The sequence below is a fragment of the Antennarius striatus genome, chromosome 6 (assembly GCF_040054535.1).
Source record: "Antennarius striatus isolate MH-2024 chromosome 6, ASM4005453v1, whole genome shotgun sequence".
NCBI classification, from domain to species: domain Eukaryota; kingdom Metazoa; phylum Chordata; class Actinopteri; order Lophiiformes; family Antennariidae; genus Antennarius; species Antennarius striatus.
This window is the reverse complement of record NC_090781.1, coordinates 4,736,072-4,756,333: the sequence shown is the minus strand read 5'-3', so window position 1 is coordinate 4,756,333 and position 20,262 is coordinate 4,736,072. Positions and strand designations below refer to the sequence as shown.

Here is a 20,262-nt window from a genome sequence, read left to right as displayed (position 1 = left end):
AGTCCAGATTGACCCTGTTCCAGAGTGGTGGGTGCTTCAGTAAGAACAGGGAAAGAACTGATGTTCCCATCATGCCTAGTGCTTGCTGTACAAGCAGTAGGGGAAGTGGAATGTATGATCTGGGGTAGCTGCAGACTAACTGAATATATTAAATGACCAGCTTATTCCACACAAAGTCCGCAAACCCGCACAAAGCGGGACGCAAACCCGGAACCGTCTTGCTGTGCGGCGACAGTGCTACCCACTCCATGCTGCCCTGTATTATAGTAATCCATCCATCCATCCATCCATCCATCTTCCACCGCTTATCCGTAGTTGGGTCGCAGGGGCAGCAGCTTCAACAGGGAGCCCCACACTGCCCTTATAGTAATTTTAAATGTAATTTTTGTTGAAGTACAGTAATACCTCTTTAATGTGTTCCAGGACCACCTGCAAAAAAATGAAATTCTGTGATATAGCGACAAACTATTTTATTTGTTAAGGTAAACTAAACGTTTGTAAATCCTCCCCATACTGATACTAATCCACCTTATATCTGTATTACCTTTACCCACACGCTTATTCATTCATTCATTCATCTTCCAACCCGCTTAATCCGCTAACGCAGGTCGCGGGGTAGCCAGTGCCTATCCTGGCACTCTCAGGGCGTGAGGCGGGGGACACTCCGGGCACGACGCCAGTGTACCGCGGAGCCACATAGAAACAAACAACCACTCACACACACACTCACTCCTATGGTCAATTTGGGACCGGCCAATCAACCTGAAGCGCATGCTTTTTGGAGGTGGGAGGAAGCCGGAGAACCCGGAGAGAACCCACGCAGACACGGGGAGAGCATGCGAACTCCGCACAGAGCGGGACTCGAACCCGGGTCCACCGTGTTGTGAGGCGGCAGCGCTAACCACTGCACCACCGTGCCGCCCCCACACGCTTATACATTGTTTAAAACACTTTTGCATGAAATAAAAGTGTTTCTACACAGTGTGCTGCGTTCCGTGAGTCTCAGTACGCAGCGTGCGCACACGGATGCTGTCAGCCAATAGCATGCGCATATGATATCACATACTATTGGCTACCTGCTTAAAATCCGCAATGTAGTGAAGCCGGGCATCTTGAAGAGTGAAAAAGCGAGGGATTACTGTACTCTAAGTATTTTGAAACTAAAATCACGTAACTGACCCTCTTTCACAATGGCAAGATTGCTTGAAAATAAAATAAGTTGTTTCTAAATGATGATAATGATCTCTAAAAGATTGTAATGGATCACTGGTTGGCAGATAAACACCTTTCAAAAAATGTCTAATTAAAACGCTTCAAATACCCCTTCACATAGTGAACACACCAATACTGTCAAAAACATAACCTTCTTGGTAGAGGATTAAAATCAACCTCACACATCTACAACATTTCAATCAACAAGCCATGTATCATAAAAGTGTGAATTTGGGCTTATGAACAGAACATCAAAAACAATTTTGTGTTGTAGTGTTGGTATTAAAGAAATCATATGTGTGATTTTTTTTCTTATTACTTTACACATGCTACTGGTTTAGTACCTTTTGTTTGGGGCAGTCAGTTACATCCAGCCTTTCTGCTAGCTAGGCTAACTAGTGGTTGTAGCCTCTTTCACCACAGTCTAAGAAAGTAGCCAAAAACATGTAATTCTTATATAAACATTACTTTTTAATGTATTATATGTGACTTTTAGCATTTCTAATAAAGGTACACATTACGACATTTTCCATTCATTACTTTGTAGTTAGTGCTGAGTAAGCAGGGGCCTCATTAATGCTGACCACACACATTTAAAGAAAAAAAGCTATTCTTACAAAACTTTCTTTAACACACTGCCCCCCCCACACACACACACACCTAACATGATTAGACAGGGACATCGTGTCTCAAAAAACAATTGACGGGGAAAGTGAAAAAAATAAAAACAAAACCCGGACAAAGAGCAGGGAGTAGCAATGAACATGGGACTAGACTTAAAATAGGCTTTAGCGTGTCCCACCCATTAAGATAGGGAACCAAACAACTCTGAGAAGCAATAAACATCGGTCCCACCCAAGCAGGTTGTATTATAATAAGCTGCTTAAACACCATTGTCTCATATCACCTTGATGTGAGGAAAAGCAACAAGAACATTTGATATTGTTCAAAAGCTTTATCTAATTTTCATGTTTTTTTGTCGAAAATCACGTGTTTATCCAAGTAGACTTAGAAAGTGCTTGCTCTACGTCTGGAGGAAGAAAAAGAAAAGAAGAAAAGCCTGAAGCGGTCTATTTATAGCATGAGATCCACATCATGTTTCTGCCTTATTTTCCTCATTTTCCCACTGAACCACGTGCTGATAACCATGATGACATGGTCACAATATCAAAAAAGGTCGCAACATGAGAATGTATTAACTGAAAAAGACAATGATTAGCGTAAAAGGGAATGATTTAAGTAATTAAAATTGTGTTTTTAAAGATATTAACTTTAAATCAACTTCTGGCTTTGCACTGTTTGAATGTGGCCAAGAAACAACAATGCTATCATTGTCAAAGCCCAGGATCCTAACTTCACTTCATGAACTGCTTCAGTTGATGGCTGCTGTCAGTGACTACATGCTCAGCAACTGTTTGAGAATATCAGACACCAGAGTTGAACTGATTGTCCAAAGTCCAAAGTGTTCCTCCAGGATGAGAACATGACAACACAGCGAATTCAATCTGCTGTTTTAGTCATCTGAAGTGACTAAGAGATCCAAAAACAGAACTGCGACTATAAAATAACATTCAATTAACAAAATTAACTCAAATAGAAGTTTCTATTATTATATTATTATTTTATTATTTCTTTCACAGACCATTAGATTTTGTGAAAGACTGTACCAGCTCTCTGCAACCTCCTAAATGCTGCAATTAGCCAGAATTGATCAGAAACCGGACATTTACTATCACAATATACCAGTCTTGCAGTCTGCTATAGTTTATAGATATATAGATAGATAGATACTTTAATAATCCCGGAGGAAATTATACATATCCACTGCTCAGGCATTACATAACGAATAAATACTGGAAAAACACCAGGAGAAAAAGAAACACTGACATCACAGGACATACCACAAGACATAGACTTCACTAAAAGACACATGCAGCATTAACAGGACTTATATACTACACTATAACTAAAATATAAACAGAATTAAAATTCAAATATAAACAGCATAAAATTAAATTAAAATATAAACAGTATAAAATTAAATTAAATCTGTTCAACCACGTGCTGACCTCGCCACCTCCCCCTCGCTCCACCTGACAGAGTCATTGTACCCCATCTCCAGAAGCGAATCCACAGAGTCCAGGCTCAGACCAACCACTGAGCCCGCTCTGTGGATGAGTCTGTTCAGACAACCCATATCTCTTTTCCTGGCCCCGCCACCCCAACACACAATGGCGTATGACAGCACACTGGAAACTACGGACTGACAGAACATGAGAAGGAGCATAGGACAGATGTTGAAGGAGGCCAGCCTCCTCAGGAAGTACATCCTGCTCTGCCCCTTCTTGTACACACAGTCCGAGTTGAGTGACCAGTCCAGTCTGCTGTCTAGCTGCAGTCCCAGGTACTTATAGTTTTCTACCACCTCGACCTCACTGCCCTCGATGATCACTGGCTGTGGAGAAAGGGGAGCCCACCAGAAATCCAGCACCATCTCCTTCTGGAGACGTTGAGCTGGAGTTGGTTCTGTTGACACCACTCCACGAAGTCAGCCTCCAATGCCCTGTACGACCCCTCATCACCCTCCCGGATACATGCCACAATCGCAGTGTCATCGGAGTACTTCTGTATGTGGCATGTATCCGAGTTGTGCTTGAAGTCCAATGTGTAGAGGGTGAAGAGAATGGGGGAGAGAACGGTCCCCTGTGGTGCCCCGATGCTGTTGGTCACCATAGAAGACAAACAGTCCCCCATACGGACGTACTGGGGTCTGTCCGTTAGGTCGTCCATGATCAAGCTCACAAGGTAGGGGTCCACAGCCATAGAGGTCAGTTTATCCTGCAGGAGCCTCGGCTGGATGGTGTTGAAGGCGCTCGAAAATTCAAAGAAGAGCACCCTGACGGCACAGCCCCCGGCGTCCAAGTAGGAGAGCACGCGATGGAGGAGGTACAAGACAGCGTCGTCAACCCCAACCTTGGCCTGATAGGCAAACTGGAGAGGGCCCATTGCACCCTGCACCTGTGGACGCATGAGCTCCAGGACCAGTCGCTCTAAGGGCTTCATTACGTGGGAGGTAAGAGCGACCGGTCGGTGGTCGTTGAGCTAAGTTGGGCGTCCTTTCTAGGGTACAGGGACGATGCAGGAGATCTTCAACAGTGTTGGGACCCTCCCCAGCCACAGACTGAGGTTGAACAATCACTGCAGGGGGTCCCCCAGTTCCGAAGCACAGGCTCAGAGGAGTCTTGGGGAGACCAGCCGCCTTATAGGGACAGAGCCTCCTCAGCGTTGCTGTCACCAGGTCTGCAGTGATAACGGTCTCGGTCGTGGTGGGAGCAGGAGGTCGTAGCAAAGTTGGAAGTCCAGTGGTTAAGGTAGGGCCGTTGAGCTTCGCAGTTCTTGGAGTGGGCTTGGGAGAAGTGGCAGGGGTGGAAGGAGGGGAAGCACAGGAGGAGGGAGCATCAGTGGAGCGGTCTTGCAGGCCCAGGAAAGGCCTGGGACGAGGAGCTGGGAGTGGTGGGGGAGCTGAACCGATTGAAAAAGCTGTTTAGTTCATTCACTCGTTCACTATTCCCCTCCACAGTGCTGCGCCCTTTCCCGTGTCCGATGATGGTTCTCATCCCATTCCAGACCTCCCGCACCTGGTTGCACCCCAGCTGCTTCTCCAGCTTCCTACTGGGGGGTGGCGGTGTGTGCCTCCTTAGCATTAGTGTAGAACAGATCGATGGTTCTGTTCTTCCATGTGGGACAGTCTACACACTGGACCATTGTGGGGAGAGATGAGTCCAAAGTGACGTGGTTAAAGTCACGGATAATAATGACGAGCAACTCCGGGTGCCAGGTCCGAAGACCGGAGGTGGTCCCACAGATGGTTTCTTGTGCAGTCTCAGGGTCCGCACGTGGAGGGACGTAGACAGTGAGGACAATAACGTGTGAAAATTCAGGTAGTAGGGTCTGATGCTAACAGCTGTTAGCTCCAGATCGCGGTTGCACAGTGTTGATTTCACCATCACATGTCCCGGATGGCACCATCTATCGTTGGTATAGCTAATTAATCCACCTCCTTTCTTCTTACTGGTGGTATTCGTGTCCCGGTCCGCTCATACGGAGGAGAAGCCGGTTAGTCCGACGTTAGCGTCTGGCACGTCGCCAGTTAGCCAAATCTCAGAGAACACAAACAAGCTGGTCTCCCGGTAGCGCTGTTCACTCCTGCACAGCGCCGTCAGTTCGTCGAACTTGTTCTGTAGCGAGTTCACGTTCCCCATGATGACGGAGGGGACGGAGGGCTCGACTCGCCTCCGGTTAGTGGCTCTAGCCGTTAGTCTAGCCCTTTCAACGCGACCCGCTCGGCATCCGCGATATCTCCGTCAGAGCTCGGCGGGGATGAGATCGCGTGTTGCTGGGTCTCCTTTGACCCCCAGAGACATCAACTCATCCCTGGAGTACACTAGAATATTACTATACGTTATCTAAATTTATGTTGTATGTCAGATGTTCACCATTGGTGGAACATTAGCACAAAAACTAAGTGATGGTTTAGCATACAAATGAACAGTTCTATTATACGTTAAGTATTATTGACCAGAAAAATAAGATATTCCTGTCAAAGCATCAATGTGCACTTTTAGCAGCATGATGTTGCACAATGACACTAAATGCATGGCAGACCATGTTTGTAAAGAAAAAATCAGCATGAGTGTGACAAATGATAGTTTAGCAATACAGTAACAAACAAATAACCACTTGCATGAATACAAATATTAAGCAGTGTGCCATCTTACCTGAATTCAGAGCATCTTCTCTGTGGCTTCCCTTCAAAACCATTCACAATTTCATTAATACCAAGTGCCCTGGCTAGTTGGCTCGTACTACTAACTAATGTTGAACTTTGACATAACGGGGATGTTTCACTCCTGGCATCCCAGGATACTGAACTTTTTCTTCTGACTTATTTTGATGCATACAGTTCAAGGAACAAAAACAGTTGCATGTTTCATCCTTCACATGTACTGTGATCGTCCGGTTACCTGATCTTACCTGATACTATACTCATAACATATTTGAGCAAACAGTAACCACTGAAACAATAGAACAAAACACACACACACACATGCACCCACGCACGCACGCACACACACACACACACACACACACACACACACACACACACACACACACACACACACACACACACACACACGCACTACAGCAAGAGAAGTAGGTAGGTACTGTATTTCTGTATGTCAGCTTCTGTACCTTCAGGCTGTTGCAGGAAGAGGAGCATAGAACTCTGGCTGTAGCATCGCTTTGTCCATTCCGTTGTGAGCGTCCTTCAACTGCCATCTTCCACAAATGCGTCTCCTTAGCAGAAGTCTCCCACGTAATGCAATTTCTTGGCACCGATACATACAACCCTGCAAGTGGATAATTCAAGCATTTATCCAATTCTCCAAAACAGCACATAAGCAGACTGTTTGTGGCAGATACAAAAAGACGTCAAGCCTGTGTTTGTGTTTTAAGGCTTATTCATAATCACAAAGATCAGCACGCTGTGGCTTATGATTGCTCTGGAGGGTTCTGTTGAGTCTCTCTGTCTGTAAAAGCGCTTTGAAATGTCTGCTGATCTGATTAAGTGCGCTACAAATAACAGTTGACTGATTGATTGATTGATTGATTGATTGATAGATAGATAGTTTGATTGATTGATTGATTGATAGTAACACAAAGGACTCATGCAATTCTTTAGAACAAAGTGTTTTTAATTCAAGCTATTTTAACAAGATAATTAATTAATTAATTGATCACAAGTTCAAAACTGGAGAGCTATTCCTTCTTAAGTATTGTGCGACAGCTACACAATTATATTGCATTTCCAGTAATAGACAAACAATTAACAACCCACCACAAACTCTGGTTACTGATTAAAGGAAATGTTACTTTTTTCCAAGAGGTGCTGTACATGGTCAGTATGTCACATGCAAATGGAAGTTGTTACCCCATGTTAACGAAGCAGGATTATTAGACAGAAGCTAAAACTAACTACTGTCAGTGCGGCATTGACAAAACGTACTTTGACTACCCTCCTACAAAATAAAGTAAGTGCATGTTAACATTTAGGTTCTAAAAATGAGTTTTCATTAAAGGGTCCCTATTATGAAAATCACACTTTTTCTACATATACATATAGTGGTCCTCCCTAACCCGACCAATCCCTAGAATGTGGTAAACAAACGCTCCCTACATCAATAGATATTTGGAGTTTTAGGAAGTAATGGCTCTGAACGAGTCAAATCGATCATATTGTGCTAGAAAGGCCATTCTTGACGTCAGACTAGACACTCTGTGCTATTGGACAGAATATTGGACGATATGGAATGGTTGACATGCTCAATGGCGTGGCCATCCCCAAGACGGAGTTCTTTGCGTCGGACGTGAGGCAGCAGTCTGTTGAAATGGCGTCCGTGAGAGGGACACATGAAAGTTGCTCACTTGTTGATTGTACAAATCAACACCAGTGTTTATTTTTCATCCCATTCAAAGAAGAACAGAAGAGACCGTGGTTACATTTCATTTTTAACGGATATATGCCGGCTACATCACCTGCACGTTTGTTTGTTTATGGAACCACTTCAGTCCAGCCTGTTTTAGCAATGAGGGTCAGTACAGAAGTGGCTTTGCCTCGAAACTGATCCTCATTCAAGGATCACTCCCAACCATACGGGACCAAGGAACTGCACCCTGGTTACAGGTAAGTCTCACCACATTTATCTTTTTTGCAGTTGTCTGTTAGCATGAGTGATCAAGTGCTATTTGGCTAATTAGGTAGTACTGCTTTGTTTCGCATTTGCATGCACGCTCCAACACGTGTGTGCGTGCTGGCCTACAATATAAAGCTAAAACGCAAGTAAGTTTGTCTCTTTTTTTTTTTTCCTATTATCTGTCAGCATAAATCAAGTCAACTTATGCTAGGCTAAGTAAGGGAGTTGTGCTTTGTTTCGTATTGTGTGTTAGAGTTGATTGTTTGTTGGTCGTCATAGCGACAACGCACATAGGTCTGTCCTCCTTATCCAAAATCAGAACACCTGTGTCCTGAAATTAGTGTCCCTCTTCCTTGTGCATCCATTCAGCCTACAGCTTCAAAGGACGTGGCGTGCCAAACTGACCCAGTGGACACCCATACTGTTGGTACACAGCTGTCCTTCAGGACTCTTCATTCCCACTACAGAAGTAAAGGTATGTACAAGTCATATTCCATACAATATGTTTTAAAACAATTGGTTAAATAGACTAATTTTCTAAATATTGTTGTCTATAGGTGTTACTGAGTGCACATGTGTTGATAGTAGTTCAGTAAAAAATAATAATGTAGTGTATTAGAATATTCCAGCAAGACAGTAAGTGAAGAGTTCAGTCTAAAATTTTTGAGACAGATTCATGTATATCATATGATATTGTTTTGGCTCCTTATTTCGTTACATTTGGTGTACCCCTCTACAAGATCCACTTTCCAAACACTTTTGAAGGGACAATGCAGAGTCAAACCTCACAAGAAAGAGCCAACATTCTGTTAGTGTTGCAATATTTTAATATTTCAAACAAACATGTTTTGAAATTCTGTTGGTAATTGCTCACATCAAAACACAGAAAAAGTAACTATACAAATAAATAAATTAGTAGCAAGTACCAGGATGTATTTTGAACACAATTTTTCTAAACAAAGAAATGAATCAAAAAATATCAATAACAGCAAAGATACAGTATATCTTTGTGTTTTATTGAACAGGTTTTGTAGCTGACATGTTGGACCTCATATTTGACAAAGTCTTGGTGACCCCATGCGATACACAAATGAGATGTTTGGCCATTCCTGTCCCCAAGAATCTGTCTGCCCAGTATGAGCATCTGGACAAGGAGGAGGTCATTGCCAGCTACATGACCAGGTTCAAACGAGACTCATTCTAAATCCAGGGTAGAGGCCTTTGTCTTCAAGAAACTCTCGGCGTATGCGAAGGACCACACAGGCTGGAATGACGACCCGGGATTCTGCGTCCTAAGAAGCCCCAGCACCAGCCAACAAAGGTGCGATAGGCCAAATGTCTACACCGTCTACAGAAAAAGGACACAAAATTATTTATTTCACAAGGTTTTCAATCCTGACTATTACAACTGTTGTTGATTTCCTGATAGGATGGCCCTTTGTTCTCATTATTGTTATTGGATGTATTGCTTTATGTAAATAAATTATTGTATATGTCAACAGAAATTGATTGTGAATACCAAAAAATGAGACAAAAATAATAAGACAAAAATCAAGGTGTCGTAAATACAATATATTAGACTTTGTTGTACCTATATTTGTCATGTGTTACTGCATTAATGAAGGTATGCCTGATGAAGCAAAATAAGACATAACTGTAGTTTTTATTCGGTGACATTTTTCAAAGAACGATACCGATATATTCGTCTCAGACGTGAAGGACCATACTGAGCCCTGAGTACGTGACCGCCATTTGTAGGGTGTACACGTTTAGGCACACAGACTAGAAACCAGGATGTTGAGTAATGCACGGACAATCATCAACCTCCTGCAGACGGCTCCTAACCTACAGTGAAAAACATGGTAAAGGTCATTTGAATTTATAATTGTAAAAGTAGCCAAATAGAGACATAACTTTGTGGTTTAGCTGTAAGCTTGCTACTTGCGGTATCTCCAAACAGCAGATGTTTTCTGCTTCTGTTGGCATCCGTTCAGTGTCCACAGGAACACCAGAAGATGAAGCATCTCAAAATAGAGTAGATAAAGGCATCACTGCAAAATGGCTACATCATTTCACCATTAACCTGGTATGGTGCTGGCAAGTGTTAGCTCCATGTGTCTTGTCACAGAGGACTGTCTCAAATATTTAGCAGCTTAGAAATGGGTTAAATCAATGTCATATAAAAATAAAGTAACTTAGCTGTGAGCAGAAGCTAGCATTAGCCACATGGTAATAACTATCAGAACCACCATCAGACTTTACTGTCACTTATAGAAGTACAGGAACATTTTAGCAGTCAACCCGTCCTTATATATACAAAATACATAAGACAGATATGACATTACTACTGGGCGATAAGAGGCGGGAGTAGAAAAAAGTTGCTACCAGATGATGCTCCGGTCCTGTGAGGACGTAGCAAAACACAGAACCAACTAAGTAACGTTCACACATACTAACCCTTCAGAGACGTCCTGCTGCAGCCGCACAGTCGGTTGTTCTTCAGGAGCCTCCGCTTCTGGGTCCGACTCAGGGTCATAAATGTACGGCCACACGGTGGGGCCTCCGAACGCCATAATGATAACACATGTAATGCCAGTCAGTGTCCCGTTAGCCTAACGCTCTCCTTCAGAGGGACGTGACCCAGGTGAAGGAGGCGTTGACCAGCGGAGCTCATTAGCATACTACAGCCGGAGGCCTGAAACGAAGCGTTTTGTGAGTAGCCCAGATGATCAATTTTGAAAAGCTGATATTTAGGACCACAGATCACTTCAGGTCAAAATATTTGGAATACAGTCTATTTGGACATCTGGGAGCTGAATGACATTAAGTTAAAAATACATAATATGGGACCTTTAAATCTTTTTTTTTCTCTCCAGCCTCAAATAATTTTACTCATTATCAATAGTATTTGTGTGTGTGTGTGTGTGTGTGTGTGTGTGTGTGTGTGTGTGTGTGTGTGTGTGTGTGAGCGCTTGTGTATTTGCCATTGCATTGTGTACAATGTCCAAATCGTTATTACCAAATTTTGATGGTTTATATGATATAATTAATGAATTCTTGTGGTTGAGTATTTAATCTTTTCAACATCCAATATGACCTAAAAATAATACAGAAATTAAAGAATGAATACATCCAATAAAATAACTTTCAAAACAAAGTTACCAACCTTTTTTTTTCACATAAAGCCATTAGATGGATGGATGGATAGACGGACGGACGGATGGACAGACAGACAGACAGACAGACAGACAGACAGACAGATAGTGTTAGGTTTCTTTTTCATTCTCTCTTCCACATTTAGTATCAGTCAGCTGCCTGGATGTCTGTGTTGCTTCTGGTTTTGCTGGCAAGTTTCTCCATACAATCTTTTTAATATCAATTTCTTTTTGATAAAATAACATTTTCCTAGTTTAATATTTGTTATACCAGTGTGTTCTATCTTTAATGTTAGATGTCTTAGTGTTCCTAAAACACCAAAGACCTTTAAACAAACTAAACGTCACATATGATGTGGTGAAATAAACATTTTCAATCTAGTCTAAGTTTTTCCTGAATTAACTAATCATCTCAAATGTCGACTGTTTGAACATAAGACATGGTTAAAGTCCAAAAACTAAAAAACCAACATTAGGCAAGCTACACATTCATTTATTCCAGCATATTTTATTGAACATACTGTATGTGGAAGAATGCAAAGAAAACCCAACACGATTTTCCTCCTTTTCATTTTCTCTCCACTAGTTTCTTCATTTTGTCGTCACTAACCTCTTTCTGTCCCCCCTTCACTATAGGAAAATGAATTGATCCTCCTCACACTGACATTGCTTATTTCACATTTTACCATGTTTGTAGTTCTCATTTATTGTTCTATCCTGAAGAACAATACAAACAAATGAACTGGCTAATGAAACCAGGTTCGACCTACTTCTAAGGATTATATCAATGGCAGCTTTACCTCTGACAATATGGTGGGGGCAGTAGTTTTCAGAACTTTCCCCCACTGCTGTACAATTGACTCATTAGACATACAGTACAATTTTTTTCCCATGAACACAGTGCTGTGTTTAGCACATTTACTTTTCAATTGTAACAATATACTCACTAGCATTGATGGAACTGAATCATTTCAGCAAACATTATTTAAGTGGCCTTGGATAATATCAGTCAGTATGGATATAAAGATGTTACAACAGATACAAATAAAGTATATATTTGACGAATAAAACCTGTATGTTGAAGAATTATGCACCAAGGTCCCCTTACACTCTCCAAAGTTTTAGACAGCATTAAATAATCACCCCTTAAGCCACCCCCTCATTTCCAAAGATCAAGAAATAATATTACCTCTTAGATCATAAGGTCTCATTCTCTCATAGCAATACTGTTTATGCTTAGCTTTAAAGTGGTCCAACGATACAGCATAATGACTATTCAGTATCACAATAATTCATTCATAGATGAACCTTTTGCAAAAGTTCGGTAAGATTTAGGGGCCCTTTGTAGGAGAACCATTCTGCCATAAATTCAAACATTTTTGTCACAGTTTGGCCTTTTTCATTAAACTATACTTTGAAAACAGTGATGGCAAAGCCCCACTTTTTTCATGTCTATTGAAACTGTCTGAAGGCAATAGTCTTTATTCTGATGGCAATAGTTAACAGTGGGCAGCACTGTCACCTCACAGCGAGAAGGTTCCGTGTTCGAGTTCTTCCTGTGTGGTGTTTATATGCTGGGCTTGCACTAGCCATTCGCCACTTTGCCATAGGTGAAGTAAATTCCAGATTGGCTACAAGGTTTTTAGACTGTGTAGCCACAGTGGCGTTCTTATTTTTACGGAAAAAAGACTAAAACTTAAAACTTTGTCGCATGCTAGCGGCGCTTGCTATTTCCGCTAGTGAGCGGCTTTCGCTATTTCCGCTAGCGAGTGGAAATAGGTAAACTGAGAAGAAGATTTTGTCCTCAGAATGCACCAGAATGCAGGAAAACAACCCCATTTTCTAAAACATTTCCCGGGTGAGGCCCCCCGGACTCCCCGGGGGGGGGGGGTGCTCCCCCCACACCCCCCGCAACGAGCGTCGGTCGTCCGCGCACTGCGCCACTGTCTTGGACACAGAATGTGGCTTTTTGTGGCTAGCTCAATTCTTTTACACTGAGCCACAGTGGCTTAGTCATACTAGCTCCTAGTGCAAGCCCAGATATGTTATACCCATGTCTGTGTGAGTTCTCCCCAGATTCTCTGGCCCCCACCTCCAAAATTATGCAACTTAGGTAAATTGATCAGTTATAAATTGCCTGTTGGTGTGAGTGTGTATTTGTTTGTCTTTCATGCGGCTTCGCAATACACAGGCGACACCTCCAGAGCATACCCTGTCTTTTGCCTGTAGCCAGCTGGGTTGGCTCCAGCACACCAGTGACCCAGAAAAGGCGACTGTAAATGAGACGAGGGTGGATGGATGTATTGTAGTTCATTCATACTGTTTTGCATCACCAATCCTGGTGTTTATCCAGTATTATTTGTTATGTAATGCCTGAGCAGTGGATATATGCAATTTCCTCCGGGATTAATAAAGTATCTATCTATCTATCTATCTATCTATCTATCTATCTATCTATCTATCTATCTATCTATCTATCTATCTATCTATCTATCTATCTATCTATCTATCTATCTATCTATCTATCTATCTATCAAATTCATCACTTACAATAAAGAGTCTAGAGGGGGAATATACTGTTTTTGTTACTGCTCAGGATAAATGCCCATGAATCTCCCAAACTCTGAAGCATCTAAACACCAAAATGTTTACGACAGACTAATTTTCACTCATCGTGTGACATAATAAACAATCATATTTATTAAAACAGACATAGATGTATTTAACAAATGTGAATGGTTCTGCAGACAATAAGCCAGTCACTACAGTCTTGTTCAGTATGAAGAATGAGCACTTTTTATTACATTCCGCTTCAAAGCGGTGATGTATTGTTATTGTCCGTTTGTTCATCCTTTAGTATGTCAAGCAAATATCTTCGCAACCGCTGCAGATAGAAAGATGAAACAAAAAGCACATTACTCAGGTGGCAAAGGGGATGAAAATTAGAAGATGACCTTGACTTTGAGAAAAGCAAGTCAAGGTCAAATTGAAACTTTTTTCAAACTCAGGAACCGGATAAATAGAAAGACCAGGGAGAAGGCCAATGTGAGTAATATCATAGGTCAAAACTACTGCTTTGATCTACCCTGACCTGTGAAAGTAGGTCAGGGTAAAATTTTGCATTCAGAGACTGCAACTTCCCGCGACTTACCCTGACCTACCCTGAAAGTACCTCACAGTAAAATTTTGAATTCAGGGGTATCGTGGGATGTTGCAGTCCCTGACTGCCTTGTTTTGTTCTGTTATTCTTTTTTCTCATTTATTTTAATGCACAGTAACAAATATATACAGTGAAACAAAACAAACGCACATTGATTGAGTGTAATCACATGTAAACCTTGACTAGATGCAGTAAACTGATCTTAGACAGGAAAAACACAGTTGGCCAATCATAAGAGCACACCTCAGGTATTCACTTTGTTTTCACAACCATGACAAAAGCCACATTAGTTCGGTACATCATAGAAAATTAAAGCATGTACATTAGTAATGATAATAGATTGGATATATACAGGTGTACCTCGACCCACATCACTAATTGGTTACAGAAGATGTGACGTGAGTTGAGAAATGACAAATTAACTAGTCTCCAGGCTAAACAGAACACAAGTATTCCCAGTTCTACAATGTACTTTTTTTATTATTTTTTTTCATGAATGCATTTTAAATCATATTTGGTTAATATGAATCTATTTTAGGATTAAAAACATTAATTCATTCATTCATTCATCTTCATTACCCGCTTCTTCCGTTAATGTGGGCCATGGGATTGCTGAAGCCTATCCCAGCAGACTGGGGGCGTGAGGGAAGTTAGACTCTGGGCGTGATGCCAGTGCACCGTGGAGCCCATTACCTTACAGACATGGACGTGGGAGAAAGCCGTAGACCCGGAGAGAACTCGAGATATGGGAAGAACATGCAAACTCCACACAGAGAGGGACTCGAAACAGCAACCGCCTTGCTGTGCGGCGAAAGTGCTACCCACTTGTGCCTACGTGTCGCCCAATCATTTCACAACCAGGCGTGGATGAAAACAACCTCTGTGGCAGTGGTAACAGTATCACTGTGCTAAAACTTAGGCTTTGTCACAGATAATTGTGATCACAGGATGGTCATAGATTACAAATGTCACCACGTTCCAGGAGCCCAGGCGTAGCAAAAATGGCATGAAACTTTTATTTTATTTTTGTGATAAAGTACAGAAAAAACATACATTGCTGTCTCATCTTCTGCTGCTTCATCCGCATTGCGGGCCACGATAGCTGCTACGGAATAGTAATATATTATGTTTTTATTCTTACTTATGGTACAGTAACATCATATTGTGTGCTTTTAACAGTGATTTTATATTTCCGATATTTGTGGTAGACAGACGTAAAGATCACCGGCAGCTCTCTGCCCAACCTGGACGACATCGCCAGCTCTCACTACCATTACAGAGCTGGCAACATCATCAAGCACCCCTCCAATTCTGGTCACCACCTCTTTGACCTGTTGCCCTCTGACCGGCGCTACAGGTCACACAGAACCCGGACCACCAGATTCGGGGATAGCTTCTTCCCCAAAGCTATCAGTACAATAAACAGTAAAAGACAAAACAAATTAGAACTTCTGAAGTGTGCAATCATCACTATCCCCTCCCTCAGCAAGGTCTAAATGTCTGTGTCATGTTCTCGGGTGCAATACCACCCCTATAAATGTGATATGATTTGCAATATCTACCATGTGTAAAATTAAGAAAAAAAAACTAGTACTCTTGTCGTTCCTGCGGAACCTATTTGGTGTATACTGCATTTCTGTCCTTTTAATTTTATATTACTTTTTTTTTAAATGCACCATATGAGCACTACCCTAATTCAAATGTATTTCATACAATGACAAAAAAGGCTATTCTATTCTTCTATTCTATTGGACTAAAGTGGAGTAAAATGACGTAAATTTGATTTTCACTTTTCCATGTTTTGAGAACATGGTTTAAAACTATGGTATATCCGTATAGTGTTTTTCTAAGCGTCAAAATGCTTTACATTTTACTCAGTCGCACCCAACATGTGCCAAGGGCCTCTCTGTCCACCACCAAACATGCATTCACACTCATACACAAGTGCAAGACACTGGAGACAAGGTGGGGGAAGTGACTTTCCCAAAGATGGAGCAGGATTTCAATGGGATGAATGGGATTGGACGACCCACTCTACCATCTAAACCACAGGAAATGTTATTTGTAAGTGTTACCATTCAGAGGTCTTTCATTGTACAAGAAAATTATTGGGAATTCAAGTGAACACACATCATTTAAATACTGTTTAATTAATAAAATTAATTTTATATGAGAAGCATATTCGCTGTCTGGATTATGTCCAAGATAGTGTTTTCCATTTCTTCCTAAATCATTCACCACATTTATGAAACTATACTGAGAGACAGAGGCAGATGATTGGGGTGGATGGCAGACATACTTTATAAAGTTCACTGATTTTGTTAAAAAAAAAAACAATTAACTCCAATTCACATTACAGTACCATTTTTCATTAAATATTTCAGAAATTAATTAACTATATTGGTAACAAATATTTACACCTATGTACTGATATTTTCTGTATTTTTTTTTCAAAAATAGCACTTTCATTTTAATTAACATTTTTTTGTTACAATAACATACAGTTATGGAAACAATTGATCGGTAGCATGTCCTTCCATAAATCCATTTACTTTGGCAAAATATTTGAATATGAAAGTAATTTCTAGGAGACAGTTATAAGATAACAGTGGTAAATACAACTTATTCTATTCTATGTCACAGCCTGGAGACAATTGCTGCTGCCATAATTGAGATTCTGATGAATATGATGAACAGAAAGCCTGAAGAGCAGAATTAGATAATTTTATATCTGCTGCTAAAAGAGGGAATTTTGTGCAATAGATAAAGGACAAAGAACCATTTATTTTTTTAAATAATACATTTGTTACTGTAGGCTGTTATCTATAAGAACACAATTAAAAACCGATGTATTCAATTTAATTGGCAAATGCTGAGGCTCATGTTAAACGAGATGGAAACAAAAAATCAGTTTTATTGACATTATTAAATATTTTTAATGACCACCATTTATTTTCTAAGGCTTCTACGTTGACAGTGGTCAATAAAAATTGTCAGGATTCTAATTTTCTAATTTGAATTTTATAACTCCACTGGCACACGAACCTGTTATTACTGAAGTTTTAAGAATTCCTTCCATCGAATAGTCAGATAACAGTTCACTCCTTTAAAAACTTCACGGTTCATGAAGCGTGGAAATTGACAACAGTAATTTCTAGGCTGCAGCTTATGTCTGCAGAGAAACGTGATGTGCGGTAATGTAGAAAGAAGCGCAACGTTACCTCAGTGTCCTGTGATCCGGTGACGCCTCAGATGTTCTGCAGCCCCTTTCGAACAAGAGCAGACCCTCAGCCAGCTCCGATGAAACTTCTCACATGGGAGGGACTGGAGGACAAGCGTCGACTCGTATCATGAATGCTCTGAGATTGACGTGTGCCTCCAGAGATCATTTCCAGATAACTTCACGGTGACGCTCACTCAGATAGTTTCAAATCAAACGGGGTTTGTCTTGAAATGTGTCTTCTGCGCGTCAGGAAGCTGCGACGCGTTAGAAGCGACGGTCCATGCTTGGACTGACCCGAAGAATTGAAGTCAGGAGACCGACACCGATGCGCGCCCTCTCCCTTCCTCCCCTCTTTCTCTCTGCTCGCCTCTCTGTTCTCCACCCTCTCTCACTTTCCTGTTCCCGGGAGAGTCACGTTACATTAACGATGTAAATGTGAACAGGTCGACGTAACGTTTTTAATTCACAAAATATTTGTTTGAAAGCCATCGTTGCATTTCGACGCTTCCTACATATTATCTCAGACTCTGAATCACGGTCTGTCACTCTGCATGTCGTGATGAACAGCATTGAATAAATTTAGTTAAATGAAAATTGTTTGTTGTTGATTTATTCTGTCAATTTTCCATTACACAAATAATTCTCATGCCATCGCTTCATAAAATGTCCAGTTAAGGCTCATTTAGAACAGGCCCATGATCTAGATTGTAGATTAAACTAAAATGCATGGGAATAATCAGAGGTGGCGTGATTTGGTAAATTTAGTGCTTTTGTAATTGTGGTGAATATCCTTAAGGACTATTGATAATTTGTCTTGACTTCCCTGTGATATGTTTGCATCATGTCTAGCCTATATAAACCCAATCCAAAAATTGCCTTTGTGGGTTTTAACCATCCATATTCTTTATCTAACATGATACCGTGGATCTTGGAGCGGCATGCAATGTGGTGGTCACTATATTTAGATATTCTTATATGTTTGGTAATTATATAAGTAGAAGAGGTCGAGAATCCCAAGTTGTTCTAAATAAAGCAAATGATAGGCCTTCTTGCTCAACATATGTCCTTATTGGTTTGTGGGAAGTGAGAAATATGACATGGTATCTGTCCATTTTCTGATACCCTATAAACTGATCTTTTATCATTTTATCCAGCTCAACTGTACTTTAGCTGTGAATTTTACTGTTTTGATTGCCTTACACCTCAGCTCACTCCTCCTAATTAGACAGGCAGATCAATGTTTAGGGCATGTTGAAACAAAATGTACCACTTTTGCTTGTAGTGCTTTGGAAATCAAACATAGCCCAGTTCCACCATATTCCATCACCTGTCTTGCCATGCAGTATCTGCCTTCCATGATTTTTATTCATTTACCAGTACATTATTCCTCTCAGATGCATTTCAGACAATGTCTGCTACCATCATTCTCTTCAAAAGATCCATGAGTCCTGTCGTAATTTGTTCAGTAACTTTGTCTGATCCCATAATCAGTGAAATATTATTTAACTTAATGTAGATGGCTTAACACACAGTATAACATTCAGTAAAGCTGTTTAACTTTTTAATAGCAGGAAGTGAAGCTAGTGGTGTAAATCTGTTCCATCCAGTAATAATAGCATCATAAGCAGCAGATTCATTATGTTGTTATTTAGATAGTTATAGATAGATATACAGTATACTTTATTAATCCAAAAGGAAATTATGAAATTGTGAAAATCCTGAATAGTTCAAGTATATTTAAACAATCTGGGGAATGAATAATAAGGAAAACATGGAGTATAATCTAACATTCACATGATAAATGAGATATATTCCTTTGACACACTCACACTGTTACCAATGTCAGAAAAAAGAACTGTTGTATTATTTGGTGATAATTCAACATTGTTGAACATAGTCTACCCCAAATTTGTTTTGAAAGTAGCAACAACAGGGTGTTATTGGACCCAAAATTTAAAGTGGTTATATTTTCTGTTCTCTCCATCTATATAATGGTCCTCCCTAACCCTACCAACTGCTACACCCTGGATATCAAACAGGTCCTGTATAGACTCTACAACCCAGGGAGGGAGTGGCACAGTTGGTAAAGTGGGTCGTCCAATGATTGCAGGATTGGCGGTTCGATTCCCGCTCCCGCCCGGCCACCTTGGAGTGTGAGCTGACAGTGGGAGGTGTCAGCTCACACAGCTCACATAAATGTTGAATCTGAAGCAACTGGACTACTGTTTTACAGTATGAGACAGAGTAAAAATATACAAACTCTTCTAAGGATGGTAACGCTGATCACTAAGACAGCTTGTCAGGTAACTCGGCACTTTAGTTCTCAACATATCTGCTCCCCCTACCAGTCAGCTGGAAATGAAGAAAACTCTTGGATGAAAGCATCCAAAGCAAACATCTCCAAGCACTAAAACACAAGTCCAGTCACTTCACATTAACCCTACAAGGTGTAATTAAATTAACCATGACCTGGATGAGTAAGAATCTATTGGTTACATGTGGCTTGAAATAACTATTCTGTGAGGTCAGAGGGCTTTAGTTAATTTTATTCTAAATGGTTCACTTGCTTAATTCATTCTTCATTGGGCACTTTGTAAGGATTATTGGTCTGCTTTAAGAAATGTTTAACCAAAACTGGCTATATTAGAAAATTCCACTTATGTATAAAAAAAAGTAAAATTTTAAAAGTTGAAAAATGTAATTCCGTTAGAAAACTTGGAAATATTTTATTTGGTTAAAATACTGTCAGAAGTAGCC

At 40.8% G+C, this 20,262-nt stretch overlaps 1 protein-coding gene across 1 annotated transcript in view; it reads right to left on the bottom strand.

Annotated features, from left to right (window-relative positions):
- LOC137597008 (solute carrier organic anion transporter family member 1C1-like) overlaps nt 1-17,849 on the bottom strand; it is a 44,260-nt gene extending 26,411 nt beyond the window's left edge. The window contains exons 1-2 of the mRNA XM_068317877.1: nt 17,504-17,849; nt 6,466-6,623 (exon numbers count right to left, since the gene is read on the bottom strand). Coding sequence (XP_068173978.1) covers nt 6,466-6,552 — 87 coding nt within the window. The 5' untranslated portion in view covers nt 6,553-6,623; nt 17,504-17,849. The remainder of the gene's footprint in view (nt 1-6,465; nt 6,624-17,503) is intronic.
- Nucleotides 17,850-20,262: the final 2,413 nt, after the last annotated feature.